The sequence below is a fragment of the Malaya genurostris genome, chromosome 2, assembly GCF_030247185.1.
Source record: "Malaya genurostris strain Urasoe2022 chromosome 2, Malgen_1.1, whole genome shotgun sequence".
NCBI classification, from domain to species: Eukaryota; Metazoa; Arthropoda; class Insecta; order Diptera; family Culicidae; genus Malaya; species Malaya genurostris.
Genome location: NC_080571.1, coordinates 264,569,907 through 264,588,392, shown reverse-complemented (window position 1 = coordinate 264,588,392; position 18,486 = coordinate 264,569,907). Strand labels below are relative to the sequence as shown.

Here is an 18,486-nt window from a genome sequence, read left to right as displayed (position 1 = left end):
CAGGGAATTTTTCACTAGGGTAAACAGTCGAGCCCGACGGCAGTCGGCAATCGAAAAAACACGCGATCTACAAAACAGTGTCGAACACTGGGATAAGGACGTGGGCCAGTGTTGCAACGAGTTCATTCGAGAGGACACACTTGCTAAACTTAGTTCCGGCAAGCGCCATACGGAACGAAAAGTGTTCCTGTTTGATGGTTTGTTAGTGCTGTGTAAAACACGTCGACAAATAGTGCCCGGTAATAACTACGATTACCGGTTGAAAGAGCGTTTTTTCATGCGCAAGGTGGAGATCATCGATCGCCCAGACACGGATGAGCTAAAGTATGCGTTTGAAATATCACCCCGGGAGCCGAGTAGCGTTGTACTTATGGCCAAGTCTGCACAGCACAAACATGATTGGATGGCAGATTTGGTGATGCTGAATACGAAATCCATGCTGGAACGCATTTTGGACAGTATTTTACTAGACATCGAGAAGAAACACCCCCTAAAATTACCCAGGCCGGATATTTATGAATTCGCTGCTCCTGATTCACCATCCAACATAGTTCTAGAGGAACGGGAAGGCACTGGTGTCCCATTGATTAAGGGTGCCACGTTGACGAAATTGATCGAACGTTTAACATACCATATTTACGCCGATCCCATGTTCGTGCGGACCTTTCTGACTACGTATAGGTCATTTTGTTCACCCAAAGAGCTCCTGATGCTTCTGGTCAAGCGTTTCGACATTCCGGATCCAGCTCTGGTGTATGACAGTACCAGTGACAAAGATCTCGGCTCAGACACAGACAAGTTTCATAAAAATTCCCAACGTGAAGACTGGAAGCGATATAAAAAAGAGTACGTGCAACCGGTTCAGTTTCGTGTACTGAACGTTCTCCGGCACTGGGTGGACCATCATTTCTACGACTTCGAACGAGATTTGGAACTGCTAGGGGAATTGCTTATATTCCTCGATACGGTGCGGGGTAAATCTATGCGGAAGTGGGTTGACTCAGTAATGAAAATTATCCAGCGAAAGGTGAATCCCGATGACCCAATCTTATTGTCGTTATGTCACTAACTAGTACAATTGCCTTCCACAGAACGAAAGCGAGGATAATCATCGGCAGATAACTTTTGCCTTTGGCCACAGTCCGCCCGCAATAGAAACCCATCTACCATTGAGCAACGAGAATGAGTTTAATCTGCTGATGATGCATCCCCTGGAATTGGCTCGTCAGCTGACGTTATTGGAGTTTGAAATGTATAAAAACGTAAGTAGCTTTGGAGACGTTCGATTTGAAGATAGCTGAGAAGGATCATGAATAGTTTTAATTTCTAATGTTTTTAAAATTTGTTAGCAATTTTATTTTGGAAGATTATTTTATCTTTCTATATCAAGAAGTAGTTCATTTTTCATTCTGGCATCTGAGACAAGATGAATTCTTCAATCGCTTTCAAATTAATCGATTAATTTGATTGCTGTAGTTTTTTGTTGTGGTGGTAATTTAAGAAACCAATTCAAGGTGTTTCATCTGACATCCTCGGATATTCGAGAAATTTCGAATATTTGTATATCCAATCAGCCAATATGAGCATTGTTTTAAATTCATGTGATTGGTTTTGTACCAATCCACAAAGATTGCCAACTGTCGTTGGAGAAATGTCGCATCTTATGAGCTGCGAATAATATGATAAATCTTGGGTTTATCTGCGAAAGATCCGTGTGGTTCATCTAGAGAAAAATTTGCATCGTTGAAATGCAGTAAGAAAATTATAGGGTCAAGTTGATTCCCCTGTTTAGTTCCACAGTAATTATGGAAGTATGAACAATTTCAGCCTAAAACACCATTTCCAACACAGCTTCAAACAACGAACATCGAGCTCGGAGTGTGAACACTTGTTCTCTGGTGTTGAATTTCATGTGATTTTGGAATCCCTCATCAAGAGTTTTCTTTCCATTATCGCTACAAAATATCTGTATCGTTGAAACGAGAGATTTTCTTTCAATGTCAAAAAAGCATCGTTTGTATCAGGTTCAATTTTTGATCTGCTCGTAAACTTTTATTGGGATCGTTGATGATTATTTAACCCGAGTTGGCGGTTCAATGCATACGGCGCTGGTCTTACAAGTCAGTTGTCACTTCTTCGAGCCCCGACCTGGAAGGTTTCATAGTGTCAGTAGGATCGTAATACTAGCCATGCAATAATTCTGTACGCTAAAAATCGGCTGGGAAATCTGTTGAAACAGCAAGGCCAAATTCCACAAAAGGAATGTAATGCCAAGACTTTGCTTTTTGATAATTATTTTATGTTCTACTCAGTCGCAATCCTTTTCGTTGCTGACGATGAACTCAGAACATGGGGAATTAGTGGCCCTTCATCTGAGCATCATATAATGTTACTGTAATCGACTTTAATCATTGCTACCAGAACCAGAGCTAATAGAAGTCATTTTCATTCAATCAAAACAGACAAACGTGATTAAAAATAAATGTCACTCTCAGCTCCGCAGTCAACACCAAAAGCGGGATAGTTATTTCAAAATTTAGTTTCTTTCTTTCGTTTACCCTTTCAGTCGTCTTCGGTTCTCATTGAAAATCGTATAGCTTCGAGAATCGATACTGACAGAAAACAATACACTATGATTTTTACCTGTCGGTGCTCGAATCTATAGTAATTTTAGTTTCCAAAGAGGTTCTGGGGTGTAATTATTTTGATTTCTCATGGCTTGCACTGAAATGAGAATTGAAATTCGACTGATTCTTCCGGCAGACGTTATTTTGGTTTCGTCTTGTCGTAGGGGAACGAGTGACGTTGGCATTGATACTCCCTTTTGTTGCAGTGAGAGATGAAAATGCTTTCTCTCTCTTCGTTTGTCTTCAATGTGATTATTTACGAACGAGACGGTAAAAAACGAAGATGATGCTATTGGATTGTATTCTTTCATTGAAATTACGATTTTCTCGTATTTTCATATGATAAAAGATTTTCTCGTATTTTCATATGATAAAAAGATTCGTATCATGACAAAAAAAAAATTAAAAAAAACATATCAACACGCAACCGCATCCACGTCGAATCCTGACAATCAATAGCAGTCGATAAGATCTTGGAAGTGGGTTTCCTTGACCATCAACTGATAGATTCTGCAAAGTTGAAAATTTTTGTTAAAACAAAATCACAATTCTTTGCTTTGTTGCCTTTGGATGAATCACGATTTTGGTAAAGACTTATGAAAAATGATTGAACTACTTACACTTCAAGGACTCACAGTCCGCCATTTTCCAAATCGAATATTTCACATTGGAAATTTACGTAGATTGTTAGAAGTTTTGTTAATTCACTTGAACAGTAGGTGATAGTTCTATTCACTGGTTAGAGCGCTGCACTGGATGATTTCTCAGAGGAGGAGATTCTACCGCAGTAATGGATGGATGGAGTGGTATGTCCCGTCTACAGCTGGATTGTTGCAATTACCGCGCAATCATATTGCTGAACGCCGCCGACAAGGTACTCTCCCAAATCCTTTGCCATCGTCTATCACCAATAGCTAAGCAATTCGTAGGGCCGTGCTAGGCGGGATTTACTGGAGCCCGCGACACTACGGATCACATATTCGCGATGAAACAAATACTACAGAAGTGTCGTGAATACAACGTACCCACGCATCACCTATTCATTGACTTCAAAGCGGCATACGACACAATCGATCGATCATGCAGATCATGCACGAATACGGTTTTCCGGATAAACTGATGCGATTGGTCAAAGCAACGATGGATAGAGTGATGTGCTACGTCCGAGTATCTGGGACGCTCTCGAGTCGTTTCAAATCTCGGAAAGGGCTACGGCAAGGTGATGAACTCTCTTTTATCTGGTTTAATATTGCTTTGGAAGGTGTGATTCGAAGAGCGAGGATTAACACGAATGGCATGATCTTCCGAAAGTCCGTACAACTTTTTGGCTTCGCTGAAGATGATGGAAACATACATCGAACTGAAAGCTGAAGCTAAGCGTATCGGACTGGCCATAAATGCGTCAAACACAAAATACATGAGAGGAAGAGTCTCTAGAGAAGAAACACTACGTCTCCCGTCACGATTATTGATAGACGGTGACGATATCGAGGTGGCTAACGAATTGGTGTATTTGGGCTCACTGGTGACCACCGATAATGACAACAGCAGAGAAATCCAGAGATGCACTTTGGTAGGAAATCGTGCGTACTTTGGACTCAGAAAAACCCTTCGATCGAGAAAAGTACGTCACCGCACGAAATTAACTATCTACAAAACGCTCATTAAACCGGTTGTTCTCTATGGCCCTGGGACCTGGACTATGTTGGCAGAGGACCAACGCGCCCTTAATGTTTTCGAAAAAAAAGGTACTGAGGATCATCTATGGCGGAGTGCAGATGGAAGACGGAAAGGGGTGACGGCGTATGAATCACGAATTGGAACAGCTGCTAGGAGAATCACCCATTGTACGGACAGCCAAAATCGGACGTCTACGATGTGCTGGGCATGTCATAAGGATGTCGGACGACAGTCCAGTGGAAATAGTTCTTGCATCTAATCCGACTGATACAAGAAGAAGAGGAGCGCAGCGAGCAAGGTCTATCGATCAAGTGGAGCGTGATTCTGTAGAGCATCCGTGCCTTGAGTGTCTAGCGACGAGCAGCCGTGGACCGAGTTATGTGGAGACTTATTCTTGATACAGCAAAAGACACCCCAGGACTATAGCTGTTAGGTCGGGTCTATTCATTTTAAGTGATGTTCATATAACATTGATCTTCATCACGTAAAATATTCAATTTGACGTTTGAAACTATTTTACGTGATTTTTAAGTAACCTTGAATGTGAATATTTATTTGAGTGTACAGATCGGTCACCTGTAGGCAGTAGAACTCCAATACACAAGTGTAATGGAATTTAAAGTACAAAGCTATTTTAATCCACCTAGTGATGTAATGATGCCTATACCTCATGTAACGCATATAAATATTACTAAGGTATTCTTCAAAAAACTATTCTTTGAATCGTGAATAAGAACAAAAAAGTTTATTTGGATACGGGGCGCTTAGGACGCTATTTATCTGCTTAAGCCAAATCATTCTCTTTCATCAACACTTTTGGTTAGTTGGACTGTTTGCGGAGTCGGAACCTAAAGACCCCCATAGTTCTAGTCAGTTTTACGACCAGGTTTACAAGTAAAAATAGTTTGAAAAACCGTTTTGAAAATGTTGTATTTTTTGTATCGTCAATTATATTAAAGTTATACATATTTAACTTTCATCAACCTGTATTTTCGGAACTGGAGGTCAAATCCGAATAAAAATCAACCACATTCAATTGGATAATAAGATATTTATATGAATCGAAGCTCAATCGGTTCAGCCACAGTGAGTCTGTCCGGTTATAAGTCAATAAGACCTGTCTAATAGAAGAATTTAATTACTAGTTTTGATGAATTTGTTCCATTTTCAATACCCACTTACATCAAATTTAATTTAAAAAATATTTCATTCTGAATATTTATTATGGAGAAAAATACTTTGTTTTTATTCTACTTGGTTGGCTTATCTCTCATGCTCTGTTTCGATTAAACCAATTAATCGAAGCGAAATCCTGCACTTCTGTTACCCGTAAAGTGGTTATGATTTGTCTTAACGTCAACGTCGTGTTCAACAAAAATCTCACACACAGGTAACAGACATTTTTACTTGTACCGTGATTCTGGTTTCTTCAACACGGTAGGAAATTCGTGCTCATGTGTGGTTGAACTCGGTTGTGTTTTTGGTGTCGGTTTTCGTCTTCTTTACCGCGTGTACAAAAACGAACACCGCACGCTTCGTTGGAAGAATCGGTGTTGAGTTTTCTTTGCCTGTTCAGCGCGTATACGTGCACTTTATATGCCGGTTCAAAATGTTCGATGCGATCAATTCAATACTTACAAAGTTATGAATTTTAAAAGTTTTCCAAATATTTTCCGGTGGGGAACAATTGTATCAAATGTAACAATTTTCTAAGAGATCGTGTATCGTTTCTCATGGAATTGCTGTGAACCTAAGCTAATTCTGATTTTACTTCAAATCACCGCCAACATTAACAATATTTACACTGTACCGTTTTTGTTCACAGGTAAAACCATCAGAACTGGTCGGTTCAGTGTGGACCGGGAAAGATAAAGAAACTACTAGTCCTAACTTATTAAAAATTATGCACCACACTACAAATGTAAGTATCTTCGGTTCACAAAAATAAATCAAATTTGAAATGTAACTTAAATTACGATGGTACTCCTCAGTTTACTCGTTGGATCGAGAAGTCGATCATCGAGGCGGAGAATTTCGAGGAGCGTGTGGCGATGGCATCGCGTGCAATAGAGGTCATGATGGTGCTGCAGGATTTGAACAACTTCAACGGTGTGCTGTCGATTGTTTCGGCCTTCCAGGGAGCAGCCGTGCATCGGCTCAAACTGACGCTAGAGGAAATACCTAAAAGCTACCAGCGAGTACTGGCCGATTGTCGGGAGCTAAACAACAGCCACTTCAAAAAGTATCAGGAAAAGCTGCGTTCAATAAATCCACCTTGTGTGCCATTTTTTGGAATGTATTTAACCAATATTTTACATATAGAGGAAGGAAATGCAGATTTTTTACCAAACACGGTACTAATAAACTTCTCTAAGAGAAGACGTGTAGCTGAAATTACTGGTGAAATACAGCAATATCAAAATCAACCATACTGCTTAAAAGTGGATCCTAGCATTAGGGTTTGTATTTTATCTGAAATGAAACATATCGGCCATTTTTGATTCCGTTTATATTTTCCAGCATTTTCTAGAAAATTTAGCTCCTTTCAAAGGAATGAGTGTAACTGAAATTCAAAACTATCTGTACGAAGAGAGTAAGCGAATAGAGCCAAAAAATTGTCGCCAGGCGACCAAATTCGTGAGTTTAAATTAAAAAAAAAATATGATTTTCATTTTTATTTCAATAATTTCTGTTTTCAGCCTCGAAAATGGCCGGACATCCCACTGAAGTCGCCCGGCATAAAACCATCTTCAAGGCGCAACATCGGTTCGGCTAACTCGTCTATGACGTTGCCATTCGGTAAGACTTCGCTGCAGAACAACAGTGATGCCGGCGGTGAGCAATCACCGCCAGCCAACTCATCATTATCCTCCGTGGTTGATTATGCGATATTTGCACCGGTCAATCTGAACTCTTCATCGTCCAGTTCATCACAGCACCATCATCACCAATACCAGCATCAACCACAACCATATCAACATCACCATTCGCAAGGATCGATGCAATACTACCAGGGCCATCAGCACAGCTTTTCACAATCTGTAGCTAATCTGACATCCACATCTGATCAGCAAATGGCACCAGAAATACCGCGACGTTCCGATAGTATTATCCTACCCTCATCCCAGGCACAATACAATAGTAGTCTGTCAGAATCTAGTAGTAATACCAGTGGTAGCGGTGTCAATAAGATGATTCCAAGTCCCCGCTATCCATCATCGTCCTTGGGTGCCCTATCGTCGTCTACCTCCGGCGTGGGTGGTTCCACATTCTTCGGTATACTGAGCGCATCGAGCAGTGATGGTAACAGCAACAATAATCATTCTATCGCTAGCTTTAAACACACGCCAACGCTTAGTCAGAACAAAGCGGTAGCAAGAACGCATGTTGAAGAGCATTCTAATTCAATTCTTTCAGCGTCCGGACTAGGGGTAGGCGGGAATTTCAGTCTGAGTAGTTCAGCTGCAACAAACGCCGCAAGCATGATATCGCTAAGCGATGGTCCTACGGTGCATCCACCACCGCTACCTCCGTTGGTTCCTGCTGTTGTTTCATCGTCATCCTCGATGTCATCATCATCCGCCAGCTCATCGTCGACGGTGGCAGCTGCCGACATTCCTCCTGCGATTAGTCCACGTACCGATAGACCCGTGCAACATCCACTAGTGCCACCACCGTTGCGAACCCACGGAGGTGGAACTGACTTTTGCTATAATATTTCCGGACTACCAAACTGTACATCACCACAAGCAACTAGTAGTAGTAGCAGTAGCTTTAGGATTAATTCATCCAACACTTTAAGGTAAGTAAAAAAAACAACACTACTGGACATTCTTTGTCATCCTATGCATTACTATGCATTCTTGCAGAAACCAAAACTGTGATTTTTCCTCCGCGAGTAGCACCCTCAACCGCTCTTCCTGTGAAAACTCTCCGATTTATCCGTCAAGCCCGAAGATATATCCAACAGGAGCGGTTGGCGGAACCGATTTTAACAACATTTCGCCCTTAATGTCCGGTTCGTTCTCGTCATCGTTGTGTCAGACTTCATGCAATACTTCTTCGACGACGGCCGATTCCATGGTTCTCAATACAACGTCGGCGAGTAACGATTTCGGTCCTATTTCGCCTCACGTGAACGTACCAAATGCACACAATATTCCTATACCACCCCCTATACCTCCTAGAGTTAAACGAAAAGAATCCTCCGGGGAGTCATTACAGTCTTCGCAGGTACGACAAGCGCCGGACGCACCTAAGGTATGTTTACATTGTTCGAATCGTTTTGTTTTTTTTTTCATAATCAGTTTGAATGGTTTCTACTGTTTTCTATGCAGCTTCCCCCGAGAGATGTTAGTCCTCCGCCATTACCGCCACGTAATCATATCCAATCCCACTATCAGTATGGTGATCCTCACCACCAACTACAGCAACAGCAGCAACATCTGTACGGATACGGTAGCACAATCTGCGATGGTTGGAAATACCCAAATTCGTTTTCGGTATGTAAAACAGATTTTCAAAGCCATTGACAATAATGAAATCCTTTTCACCAAATCTTGTAGAAGGACGAATCTCCGTCGTCATCTTCGTCATCGTCAACGCTGACACGGGATAACCTAAACCAACACAACCAACAGAATACCAGTGAACAGCGACTTTTGATGTTGCCCCACACCAGTACCATAATGATGCGACGTAACTCTGCAATGGATCGATCCTCGAAGGAGAACGTTCCCAATATAGCCGCTTCACCCTCACTTTCTGGACTGGTTAGCGGTGCTGTTGGAGCTGTTTCCAGCGTTGGAGCTGGTGCTGTCAATTTATCACCTGCATCGGCTCCAGCTGTCGGGGTCAAGAACAAGTCTGTACAAAGTTCTCCAGTTTCGCAACAACCTATTGTGTGCGGACGACGACCTAGGTACATAGTTACAAAGCCATTGCAGGGATGATTGTTTTCTGACTAACAAACTGTCGCACATTTTCTGTTCCAGTTCGAATGTTTCGCCACGTTTTTCACCCGGAGAAACGACACCTAAATTACCTCCGAAGCCAAAGCAAACAGGTGAGTGACCGACATGGCGAACCATTGAAAATTAATTTTATTTCTGTTTACCAGATAGTTATTTGTCAATAATCGAAAACATTTTTTTTAGTTTTCGTTTGTTTTTATCATACAGGATTTAATTTTGTGATTGAAAAAATTGCCTATTGCATGAGAAAAACTAACCGTACCTATAATTCTCTACCCAAATCAGATCAAAGTGTTTTATTGTTCTAGCCAAGTCCCAATTGTAACATTTATTTGTATTGTTTAGCTATGATCTACTAAAAATTGATTAGATCTTACATGTTTGTAGTAATAATGAATAAAGTATCCTAGCTCCGAGTCCCGGAGACCTACAAGCAGTGATGAAAAGGTTCCGATCACACCGATAACTGACAGATAAAAAGTAAAAAAAAAATATCCGGTAAAAAACTTGTTTGACAAGCGCTATGTTCCTGTGGTTTGAAATCTCAGATGTTTGAACAAATCGGCAAGAGAGTCTCCATTGTGTTTGTTCATAAGTGCACTCAGCTAAAGTTTTATACTGGTCAGATTCAACTAGCTTACATTACGCTAAGCAGACTTTTGAGGAAAAAAAGGAACTAAAATTTGTTCTTGTCCAATATTGATACTTTTTTTTTGCAAAAATCGGACATCTAGCTATAGAGTATGCTGTAAAATCTTTTCACAAATTGAGTTTCATTAAATTCTTGAATGATTATGAATTTTAGTTTAGTTTAGTTTTCGAAGACACTGGACAAATTTTGGACATGAAAAATGTTTACTAGAGAAACTTTGTTTCCTTAAAATTGTTCATCTTGCAATGTAACAGTTCGGCTGAAAAGTTCGTATCGTTTAATAGAAACACACATTTTTTTGCCAAAATTCGTTTTTATTATTCAACATAATTGCCATCAGAGGCGATACAGCGATTATAGCGATCTTCCAACTTTTCGATACCATTTTTGTAGTACGATTTGTCCTTTGCCTCAAAATAGGCCTCAGTTTCAGCGATTACCTCTTCATTGCTTCTAATTTTTTTTACCAGCGAGCATTCTCTTGAGGTCTGAGAACAGGAAAAAGTCACTGGGGGCCAAATCTGGAGAATACGGTAGATGAGGGAGCAATTCGAAGCCCAATTCGTTCAATTTCACACTGCTCAGAATCATCAATTCGTTGTTGTTTTTGATCGATTGTGAGCTCACGCGGCACCCATTTTGCACAAAGCTTTCTCATATCCAAATATTCGTGAACAATATGTCCAACACGTTCCTTTGATATCTTTAGGGTGTCAGCTATCTCGATCAACTTCACTTTACGGTCATTGAAAATCATTTTGTGGATTTTTTCACGTTTTCATCGGTAACAGCCTCTTTTAGACGTCCACTGCGTTCATCGTCATCGGTGCTCATATGACCAGTACGAAATTTTGCAAACCACTTACGAATTGTTGCTTCGCCCGGTGCAGAGTCTGGATAACACTCATCAAGCCATTTTTTGGTATCGGCGGCACTTTTTTTCATCAAAAAGTAGTGTTTCATCAACACACGAAATTCCTTTTTTTCCATTTTTTTTCATAATAACAAAAGTAGCTTTACTCAAAATGCAATATCTCCCAAACTAATAATCAGTCAGCTGTCAAATTTCTACACGTATCTTTTGAAGGTTGGTACTAACTGAAAATGGTATGGATTTAATTCTAGTGACGCCCTCTCATAGAAACGATACGAACTTTTCAGCCGATCTGTTATGAATGATTCATAGGAAACCTATCTTTTAACGAAATTTTCTTAAAATCAAAAAAGGTGTTTTTGTGTGAATCGACTTCAAATTTTTTTAAATATATGTTTTCAGTGTAGGATTCGATTTGGATTCATCATTTTTCGATTATAATCTTTACTAAAGTATAACTTATTGACGATAATCAAATTCTACCACACAAATAATTTTGAACACATGAGAGTAAAATGGAAATTCAGGAAATGGAACTGCTAAAAGTACTAAATTTGGAATTTGGGACTGACTCCGAATTCAGTTGCAGTTCCGACTTCAGAATCCAGACTAAGAAAAAATTCAATTTAGCTCTAAAGCTATGAAACTGAATTCTCAGAGTCTAGGAGACTTAGAACTGAGTTTTGAACTTAAATTCCGAACCTGAATAAAGGAACTGAATTCAGTTCCAGAATCTACTTCCAGAGTATATCTTCCGAATTTAGTTCCATAATGCAGGTTCTGAATTCTGAAACTGAATACAGAAATTAAATTATGAAACTCAATTCAGGAATTCATTTCTGGTTCGAGTCAGTTCCAAAATTCTGATTTGTAGTTCAGATCTAACATCTTAACTCCAGAGTCCAGATCTAAAATTCATATCCTAAAATTTGTTCCAGTATTCAGAAGTTTAAATCCTGAAGCAATAATCCCGAATTAGGATTCGATTTCCAAACAGGAGGGAAAACTTAGTTTCTGAGTGATTTATGGCTATCTAACATTGTTGAAAATTTAATCATAAATTTCTGATTATATTTCTGATGGCATGGAAAAAGAGTTATGTTGTTGGGTTTAATACAACTCAAGATATTCAAAATTAAGTTCTACTCATTCAGGGCGAATTTTGAAAAGGCGCTTCATAGTAAAGTAAGACGTATTCACATAAAAAATGGTGAATGAGTGTTTGACCATGTTCAAAAGATAGTCTAGATCAGTGGTTCCCAAAGTTTTTCGGTCGAATACTCATTGTAAATATATTATTCATTCTACTGCCCACCAAGTAGAAAAAACTTATTAACATTTTGCGAAAATCAATATTTCTGCAGTTAACTCGAGATTTAAATATAAAATAGATAGAAATGATAGAGATCGACTGGTAGAGGAATAAAGTTTTTTGAGTGCGAAATTGGATCACAGGGGAATGGCTAAAATATGAACTTAACCGACGGTGCACAGTCAGATCAAATACCAATTTTATTTCTAACGAGAAGTGATCTTATTTGTGTATCAGAACATCAACAGTAGTTCAGTTGGGAGAACGATTTCCCCGGATTGGAGAAGGTTGCGGACGGATTTATAACTGCTTCTAAAAAGCTTATGACGCAAGTTTTCGGATTTCATTGTTTTCATTTTATCAGTCATAATTTCAAACCGTCTTTTCGTTGGGTAATGGAGAAAAGTTCTGCATTAAGCGTGTTTTATTGCGGCATATGTGGACAACATTATGATTTTTTTAAGAGCTTGCTCAAAAGTATCTTTTCGAGTCATTTCTAGTTCTGGTTTTACTTCTTTTGTTAGAGACAAAAAACGAAAACATTTTAAGTCAAACAGGAACTTTATTCTAGACCTGGAGTTCTGTTTTCTGAACATCTGACAGTGTTTCCGAAAACTTCACTTCAACTCACTTGGACTGTGAGCCTGGATTAGATTCTGGACCTGAGTTCTCTAGGGTTCCTCAATTCTAAACTTGAACCTAAATTATTGACAGAGATTCTAAACCTAGGACTCTGAAATTGGATATCCGACAAGGTTTCTGGATCACAATAAAAAATCTGGACATGGTTTTTGAACCAGAATTTTAACAGAGATTCTAAGCCTGAGGAAGAAATCTACAGTTGGATACTGAGCATGGTTTTGGATTCTAGACCTGAACCTGATTCCTTGGCTTGAACTCTCGATGAAGGTTTTGGGTCTGAATCTGATACTGGGAATGCACCAGAATCATGAACGTGGAATTTGATCCTGATTTTGGATTCTGAACCTGAGGCTGGATTCAGAAACTTAACTCTGGACTTGGATTCTAGGCTAAAATTTTGAAGCATGATTTGGACCAGTTTTTTGGATCTGAGTTCTGGACCTGCATTCGGATTCTATATTCTAGACCTGATTCTGAATCTGGACCTGGATTCTGTGCTATAATTGTAAATTCCAGATCAGGATTCCGTACTATAATTGGAACTCAGAATCTGGACCTGAGCTGAGTTACTTGACCTAACCTCTGAACATGAATTTGTGATTGAGCGAAAATCGGAATCCGAATTCTAGGCCTACATTTTGGACCTGGTCTATAGATCTGAACTCCTAACTGGAATCCATTGGTTTTTGTGTGTTTTGGACATGAGTTCTGATCCCAGGCCTAGATTCTGGGTCTGAATTTCTGACAGTAATTTTGGATCTGAACCTAAATTCTAAACCAGGAAGCAGAATTCTGAACCTGAATTCCAAATATGAATCTGAATTGTGGTTCGACCTCAAGATTCTGAACAAGATTTTGAGCTTTCTGGGAAATATTTTTGCAACTGATAGATTGGAATGGAATTGTTTTTCGCTATGATATACAGGGTCCGGCACTCGAAGTGTAACCAACTTCAGACCTTCGAGCCTGGCGTCAAGGTAAATGCGACATATTATCGGGAAAGTATTCTGGAGGTTGCTTTGAAGCCGTGGGCAGACAAACATTTCGGTGGCAGACCATGGACGTTTCAGCAGGACTCTCACAAAGCTCGAGTGAACCAAGAATGGCTGAAAAACAACGTTCCGAACTTCATCACGTCCACACAATGGCTCTCGAATTCACCAGATGCGAATCCAATAGATTATTCTCTTTGGGCCATTTTGGAGAGCAAAGTCCGAACTAAAAGATACACCAGTCTCGAGGCGCTGAAAAAAGTTATTGTTTGCGAGTGGGCCAAAATACACCTGCAAGTCACATTCGGGCAGCTTGCGATTCGTTTTTTGACCGTCTCAAGGCCATAGTCAAGGCAAAAGGTGGTCATATCGAGCAAAAGTGAATTGATTCTGAATTTTGTATTATTTTTACACATTTTGTACTTTGAATTAAGTAAAAGTAATTTTCCAAACTGAATTTATGGCCTTTTTAATTGGTTACACTTCGAGTGCCGGACCCTGTATTACCCACATGTCTATGTAAACTTGTCATGAATACATTTTACTCAGAGCTTTTCACAGAAAAATTTTGTAAGTATGAAAGCCCACTATGTGTCACTCATTACCCACCTGTTAACAATTTTGAGTTTACTACCCACTGAAAATGAGCTAAAACCCTCTGGGAATCACTGATCTAGATCAGTAAAACAAAGTCAAACAAGTGAATCTAGATCAATAAAACAAAGTATGCAAAGTGGTTTTTGTGACAAACTCTACATGTGCAGACGGCTTCATTGAAAGTTCCCAACATTTGTTCGAGTTAGCGCACTAAATTCGTTCCCATGGTCCTATACAAAGTTTTTGAATTTAGTTTCGATCCGACTTTCCGTTCCCGATTTACAGGTGTTAAATGAAAATGTCACTTTCATCGAAGATGACTGAACCGATTTCCATCATCTTAGATTAAACGGGAAGGTCTTAAGATGCCATAAAAAATTCCTGGTTTTTATTCAGATCCAACTGCCGGCTCCGGAGCTACAGGGTGATTAGTGTAGAAATGTTCCTCTAAATTGATAATTCAATTTCTAAAATTTACTGATCATGATTGTAAAGGACCAAATAAACTCATATCGGATTTCAGTGCCGGAAGTACCGGAAATAGTGATCAAAAGCTTTGAATTGGAAACGTACTTCGATTTATCAAAGAAGGCTTGTTTCTAAGTTTATGCAACTGAAAGGTCTTACTTCGGCTGCTCCGATCTCAAACTCAATTTTAAATAAAGAGCTTAATCCCATATTAAACTGCTGAATTTTATAGTCCAACTTCCGGTTTTGGAATTACAGGATGATGAGTATTTCAAATTTCAAACTGTCGTAGAGCACAATAGCAACAAAAACTATATTCTAAAATAAATAACAATAGCAAAAACTATAAAAAATCTATGTTGATCTTGAAACTGTTCAAATTTGTAGATCAATGATCGAAGGTTCAGAAAACTTAAAAAATTATCTCAATTCGACTGTTTCAATTCCAGCATACCGGTTCCGGGAGTACCGGAAATAGGTGTCAAAATTTTAAGGAGCTCATTTCATTCATTTCATATTCCTGAATCGTTATTCACTAAAATAGAATCAAATCAAAGGTGTTATGGTGTTATGCAAAAGAAATCTTCAAAACTGGTTTATATTTTTTTTTTATTTGAAGTGTTTTGATGAAATACTTTCTGTAAAATGTGGCTCATTTGGTAAACCTTGCGTTTTTTTCGTTATTTACAGATCGGACTATGTTCCCCTACCCAACCACAAACTGACCAAACGGAAATGGTTGCGGGCGACACTTTTTACGATGAGCATGAACAACACTGACAAGAAAGCGGAACCCACGACGCCATGTGGGCATCGGCGAAGCAAGCATCGATCATGTTCCGGGAAGCTGGTCGAGTTTTTGTCGTGTTTTTAACAATTTGTTTTTATTTTATTTTTACAGCCGTTCGAAACAGTTATGCAAGCTTTCTCAATTTTGACCATGCATAATTTTATGTTTGTTTTATTTTTTTTTTTTTGTTTTCTAATCAATATATGAGTTAGAAGACATCCGAAGGAAGGAATGTATACAAAATGAAAACAGTGCCATATCTAGGGGTTAGAATCGGAGAATTCCTTTCACAAGATACTTTTGTATAAAGTTTGATCGCAATTTTTTACCCATAATTGATTTTCTCGCTCATATAAGGCCATCTGCTGTAACTATCTAGAATACAACTGTGTCGTGTTCCTATAATTGCTTAAACAGAACCATATGTATAAGAAATGTGTACGTTACAGAAAGAAATAGAATGAGTAACATTGACCAGACCAATGGGAACGTAATTATGAAGGGTTTGATGGATTTCTATTGTCAGTAAATATCTTTGCTTTTAGAACGTCTGACAAACTACAAACCGCAACCATTATGACATACATAACAGTTAAACAAATGAAGTAAATTCGAAAAACGACATGATGATGTTGTACGAACCACACAAATAGTGTATTTTTGGTAAAATTAAACATACACAATTTATCATAAGTGATGATCGAAAAATGAAAGTGTATAGAATGTTGCATGAATAGACCGGGAATTTGTGATATATTTTTCAAACAAAAGTGGAACAAAAAAAAAGGGGAAATGATTTGAAATGAGATAAGCGAAACGCAGGCGAAATGAAATATAACAATAAATGTTACTGTAAGTATATAATACAACAAAAATAAAATAACGAAGGCCACAAATCAGAATAATGGAGTATAATAACAACAAATAAAAAAAAACGTGAGATGTGATTGACTAAAAGCCGAATAAGTATAAATTGGGAAGGAATACAGATGTAGACAAAGCAGAGAAAGTTATATATTATTATTATTATTACAGAAATTTAAGCAACACAAGAATAAATCGTGACTGTAATATGTAAATATATTAAAGAAACGTGTTGAGAGAAGCAGTTGTTGGCCAAGTGAAAGCATGGGACCGAATGTTAGGGAAGCGCGCGAGAATGCTTCAGGAATCCATTGTAATAAAAGAATCGTTAGGGGAAAGAACTACAAAAGCTGTGAGTGAATACACAAGGAAAGATATGTTGTTGAACCAGATAATATACTAAAGTAATAAAAAGAGTATCTTATCATCGTTGTATGGTGCATATATGGATTTATGTACGAATGCGAATCTAAATTAATAATGGAAGTAAAAGGAAACATATATGTTCAAACACTGTGAAAATATATGTTAATTCTTATTTGAACCGAAGTCTTATCCCTCATTAGAACTAAAAGAAACAAATCAATCTAGATACAGTTGATTTCCTGTTTTGGAGCTTCTTTTCACTATTACCGGTGCGTTCGGTATGTGAACACCAGCCATTTGAAAGTATACCGATTACGTTGAGCCCCTCGCGTTTCGAGCCCCAAACACTGCGATGTTTTGATACTCATCGCGACTCTCAAATTGTGAAAATTATCTCCACTTGATTTCCCAAAACACTGTCTCCTGTATTTTAAGTAAACCGACAAGTTATTGTGAGAGAGTCGACCCTAAATTCATTAATTTTCGTGCACTAAACAAGGTAAACGCGTTAAACAAATGTATTACTGTTTGTTTGTTTACGTTGCAATCAGCTGATTTTGAAATTCAGAATTTGATCTCGTCAAGATGGCGTCGTGACAGGCAGAGATGCCAGATATTTTCATAGAAAATCTGTATTCTTTGTATAAAAAATCTGTATTAATCTGTATTCACTAATAAAATGAAATTCTTACAACAAAATGATGCTAAGATATGTATTCCAATAGATTGTGGTTGTAGGATGGTAGATTCAATATGTCATTGCCGCGCTCACAAGAATATTCAACGACGAAGTTTCATTTTTTTGCCTTTCTCTATAGAAAGGTATTAGAATTGCTGGAAAAACCGACTTTCGAACGGAGCCTCGGAGACCCATAGTGTTATATACCATTCGACTCAGTTTGGCGGGATCGGAAAATGTCTGTGTGTGTGTGTGTGTGTGTGTGTGTGTGTGTGTGTGTGTGTGTGTGTGTGTGTGTGTGTGTGTGTGTGTGTGTGTGTGTGTGTGTGTATGTGCACTTTTCGAAGATATTTGAACGCGCTCAATTTTCTCAGAGATGGCTGAACCGATTTTAACAAACTTGGGCTCGTTTGAAAGCTACTGTTGGGCCATTGATCAAGTTCGAAGATCAAATGGCTGTGACTTTTGGTTCCGGAGATATGATTGTATAAGTGACGTAACCGACAAAAGGCGTTGAATTTGAACGCGCTCAATTTTCTCAGAGATGGCTGAACCGATTTTAACAAACTTGGGCTCGTTTGAAAGCTACTGTTGGGCCATTGATCAAGTTCGAAGATCAAATGGCTGTGACTTTTGGTTTCGTAGATATGATTGTATAAGTGACGTAACCGACAAAAAGCGTCGAATTTGAACGCGCTCAATTTTCTCAGAGATGGCTGAACCGATTTTAACGAACTTGGGCTCGTTTGAAAGCTACTGTCGGGTTATTGATCAAGTTCGAAGATCAAATGGCTGTGACTTTTGGTTCCGGAGATATGATTGTATAAGTGACGTAACCGACAAAAAGCGTCGAATTTGAACGCGCTCAATTTTCTCAGAGATGGCTGAATCGATTTTAACAAACTTGGGCTCGTTTGAAAGCTACTGTCGGGTTATTGATCAAGTTCGAAGATCAAATGGCTGTGACTTT

The 18,486-nt window shown here is 38.8% G+C and overlaps 1 protein-coding gene across 4 annotated transcripts in view; it reads left to right on the top strand.

Annotated features, from left to right (window-relative positions):
• The window catches only part of LOC131429819 (protein son of sevenless), a 57,838-nt gene extending 40,823 nt beyond the window's left edge, over positions 1 to 17,015 (top strand). For 2 of the 4 annotated variants that reach the window (XM_058594207.1, XM_058594209.1), the window contains 11 exons: positions 4 to 1,027; positions 1,092 to 1,262; positions 6,133 to 6,228; positions 6,299 to 6,766; positions 6,828 to 6,944; positions 7,007 to 8,109; positions 8,177 to 8,567; positions 8,645 to 8,809; positions 8,873 to 9,228; positions 9,302 to 9,372; positions 15,508 to 17,015. In XM_058594207.1, coding sequence (XP_058450190.1) covers positions 4 to 1,027; positions 1,092 to 1,262; positions 6,133 to 6,228; positions 6,299 to 6,766; positions 6,828 to 6,944; positions 7,007 to 8,109; positions 8,177 to 8,567; positions 8,645 to 8,809; positions 8,873 to 9,228; positions 9,302 to 9,372; positions 15,508 to 15,542 — 3,997 coding nt within the window. In that variant the 3' untranslated portion in view covers positions 15,543 to 17,015. The remainder of the gene's footprint in view (positions 1 to 3; positions 1,028 to 1,091; positions 1,263 to 6,132; positions 6,229 to 6,298; positions 6,767 to 6,827; positions 6,945 to 7,006; positions 8,110 to 8,176; positions 8,568 to 8,644; positions 8,810 to 8,872; positions 9,229 to 9,301; positions 9,373 to 15,507) is intronic. The other 2 variants (XM_058594210.1, XM_058594208.1) reach the window with 2 other exon arrangements.
• The last annotated feature ends 1,471 nt before the right edge of the window (positions 17,016 to 18,486 follow it).